The following is a 3,545-nucleotide window of genomic DNA, read 5'->3' as shown; positions in this document are numbered from 1 at the left end:
ACATCATTAAGAAAACATTAAGTTCTCAATCATGATAGCTACTGCTAAGTGAAAGGAAAACTTCTAACCTTAAGTCTTAAAGTCAGAATTTAAATAAACAAGAGGGACTAAATTTAATATTTGAATTTAATTTTAAAATTGACTTTAATTCTAAAAGGACTAGTAAACATAAATAGTGCAATAAGTTCTTCATCAGTATCACCCAAGGTAAAGCAGTAAAAAAGCTGTCACAAATCCATGTGGATTAAGATTTTAGATCTAAAGTATTGTCATAATCTCTCATATATGAATTATAACTTATTGATAAGTTATTAGTATATGAATTATAACTTATTGATAAGTTATTAGTATATGAATTATAACTTATTGATAACTTATTAGTGTCGAATCTTCGCAATATATCTGTCTCCAAAGATCCAACATTAACAATACAACCAATTTATTCACACCTCCAACAGTCTCTATTAACATGAATGGTAAACTAATTAGGAAAATCTGGAAGTTCTCAGAATATAGTGCAAATGGGATTATGGGACCAGACCAGAGATGGTTCAAATTACTTAATAGTTAATAATGCCCTTTAAATTGATCAAATGTGTAACAATAGTATACACATTTAGTATGATAAAAATCAACTGTAGTAAATCCACTCTTACTTGCTTCACAAGGAGATTACCCATGGAAACTAATGTTCTGATGTGTACACATTATGGTGCCTTGAACATACAACCCATTGCTACCACCGCCGTACTAAAGATGTGAGCAGCTACAAAAGTAAAGAACAAATCTTGAATCAGAATATAGATGCTACAAAATTATTGTTACATGAAGATAAAGAAAGGACTGGTTTGACTTCAAATTTAAAATATTTGCACAATCAGTTCAAAGTATTTGGAAATTGTGCTGCTGAAGTAGACTCTAACAGAAGAAGTTATAGGCTGTGTAAATCTCAATTTTCATTGTAAAAGCCTTCATTGATAGTTTTGGCAACCACCAGCTAATCTGGATTAGAATTGTTGTTGCTGTGCAGATCAAAAGTCACACTTCTATTTTGTTCTCAATTACAGCTTTTAATTCAACATTTTCCCATTAACTCAGTTTACTCTGTATGGTAACAAATACAAATTCATAGATACAGCAGATGTAGCAGAGATGTAATACAAGTTCAGGCTTATATAAATGCAATTCTATGGGAAGACTTTTAAGCAGTTTCCATGTAATTCTATGTAATTCCCTTTGAACTGGAATTACAACAATTATACCTGAAGATCTAACAAAGATGAAAAGCTTATGTACCTCGAAGAGTTCAAAGGGACTACCACGGCGGTAGTCATCACTCTTTTTGCTGTTGTCAACTGGAATAATAGTATACAGTAATGCTCTGAATGTAATAAGTAGAACAGCAGTGCTTCCCAGAGTCACAAATACAAAACTATAATTTGGTAGATGACCTGATCCTGCTGCCCTTATTGCTATTCCTATCTGCCAAGAAGTCAAAAAAAGATGAATGGTTTCTGTTTTGTGGAAGATAATTAACTATCACTAAAATAAAAGTTTCGCCTATAAATAACCTTTAATTATAGTTTTACTTCAAATGAGAGAGCTACAAACATCTATAGCTAACACTTTATTGACATTAGTTTACAGATTCAACTCGATTTACTTACATTACAAATCATTTTGTGCTTTGTAAATCTTTTCATTTCAATGGAATGCTCTCCAATTGGAAAAGTGTTCCAACAACACATTAAAGTTTCACCTATAAAAAGGACACTAAAACAAAAATGCCAATTATGAAGCTTGATACTGCCATTGCTCATACCAAGTCACAACTAGATTAATTTTGATTTATGAAAAATATTGATTATAAGAATTAATATTGTTATTTAGACTTATATCATTATATGTATTTGAACCTATGATGGTTTAGACTCTCACTTTAATGCCAAAATGAAGAAACAACTATGCATTTACAAAAATATCTCACATCACACAGTTGTGTTTACACAATTGGTGTGAAAATCCTAGCCACCTTACAAAGAATAATTTGCCCTCATTCTTTTTGTTAGTATGATTTAAATCAAGACTACAAATATTGAACCAAGGTTAATTCAAGATTGTGGACATAGATTCAAGCTTCCCTCCAAGTATACAAAACTTTCCTTATCAAATTTGTGTGATGTGAGCATGTTATATTAAGCATCTAAATGTAACAATCCAAAATTTACTTGCTAAGACTCTATTAAGATGGTTGCAAGTGAACCAACAAGCTTCACACAAGAACCAAACATTCAACTCACAGGGATCCCAACAGCCCATGACTTAGCAGTAGCAATGACACCCTTGGATAGACCATTCATCCCACGCCCATCTTCTCCGAAACCACCAAGAAAGTAAGCACCCAAAAACCACCCTGCAAAACATTGAAGCACCCAATATTTTCAAACCTCAAACTCTCCAAAAACACAAATTCCTCAATCACAAAAAAAAAACTCACCTGCTATGAAAGGGTCAGCAGTGCGCAGAGTCTCTAGGTCCAAAACAGAAAGTCCATGACTATATCTTCCAATTGTGGCAAATAAAAACAAAGCTAACACATCTGCACCAGCTAACAGAGCCACACGTCTGCAAGACATGCATGATGACCCACTTGAAATTTTTGCAACAAGATTTCAACTTTATGAAGAAAACCAATAACTTTGATGGAAAAAAAATTACCCCCATTTTTCAAACTGAGGAGAAGAGTTGGGTTTCTCGAACTGGATGACACCCTCCAATGGAACATCCTCACCAGTCAAGAAAACCGGTTGGTCATTGACAAAAGAGGAGGGAGAAGAAGAAGCTGGAGTAGAGGCTGAATCTGAGTCTTTGGCGAGTGTTAGATGCAAGGGTCTTGTTATGGAATTTCTTCTGGAGATGAATTTTGGTGCAGGATTTGAGAATTGTAGAGGGTTTGTTACAGTGATGATGAATTTGGATGGGGATGAGAGAGAAGAACACTTGGAAAACATGGTTACTTGCAAAGAGTTCGGATATGACTAACCAGAGTGTTTCTTCTTTCTCATCCACACAACATCATTTCATGGATTTCATTGTGCTGTAAATATAACATCAGTGCATTTTTGGACAAAAATTTGCAAATTTTGATCATTATTTATGCAAAATTTTGAAAAACTAAAAATTAAAATAAATGTTAAAATTTATTACAATAATATTCTGAGAATTTAGAATAAAAAATATGTATTATTGAACATAATAACTTCAATTAAACTGACACTAACCATCACCAAGAAATGCAGACCTGTAAAATGCTCCAAACCAACACATTGGCACTTAAACATTTATTTTCACAAGTGCAAAATGGTAGTTTAAAATTATATGGGAGTGGAGGTAGAAATTCTTGGAGGTGCAGAAGGCAAAACCCAAATAGAGTTAGAAAGGAATTATAGAAATTGGGCATTTTCAAATCCACTAATAAAAAAAAATACTATAAATTATAGGAATTATTTGAATTGGACCATTCAAATTGGAAGAAAATATGACTA

The 3,545-nt window shown here is 32.9% G+C and overlaps 1 protein-coding gene across 1 annotated transcript; it reads right to left on the bottom strand.

The window, feature by feature from the left end:
- Nucleotides 1–547: 547 nt before the first annotated feature.
- Nucleotides 548–3,123, bottom strand: LOC137816586 (uncharacterized). The gene is made up of 5 exons (XM_068619784.1): nucleotides 2,719–3,123; nucleotides 2,498–2,625; nucleotides 2,301–2,413; nucleotides 1,297–1,482; nucleotides 548–766 (listed from the first exon to the last, which is right to left on the bottom strand). The coding sequence occupies exons 1-5, from the start codon at nucleotides 3,009–3,011 to the stop codon at nucleotides 737–739; spliced, it is 750 nt and encodes a 249-aa protein (XP_068475885.1). The 5' UTR covers nucleotides 3,012–3,123; the 3' UTR covers nucleotides 548–736.
- Nucleotides 3,124–3,545: the final 422 nt, after the last annotated feature.

This window comes from Phaseolus vulgaris, chromosome 1, assembly GCF_051622355.1.
Source record: "Phaseolus vulgaris cultivar YP4 chromosome 1, ASM5162235v1, whole genome shotgun sequence".
Classification (NCBI taxonomy): Eukaryota; Viridiplantae; Streptophyta; class Magnoliopsida; order Fabales; family Fabaceae; genus Phaseolus; species Phaseolus vulgaris.
This window is presented reverse-complemented; position numbering and strand designations above follow the sequence as displayed.

Bases quoted from the DNA above. Each gene is read 5' to 3' on its own strand.
- LOC137816586 (XM_068619784.1), bottom strand. From the start codon at position 3,011: ATGTTTTCCAAGTGTTCTTCTCTCTCATCCCCATCCAAATTCATCATC. The intron at 2,414-2,497 runs GTGAGTTTTTTT...AATGTTTTGCAG, and splicing joins TGCTGACCCTTTCATAGCAG to GGTGGTTTTTGGGTGCTTAC. The intron at 767-1,296 runs GTACATAAGCTT...TTACTTTTGTAG, and splicing joins GTCCCTTTGAACTCTTCGAG to CTGCTCACATCTTTAGTACG.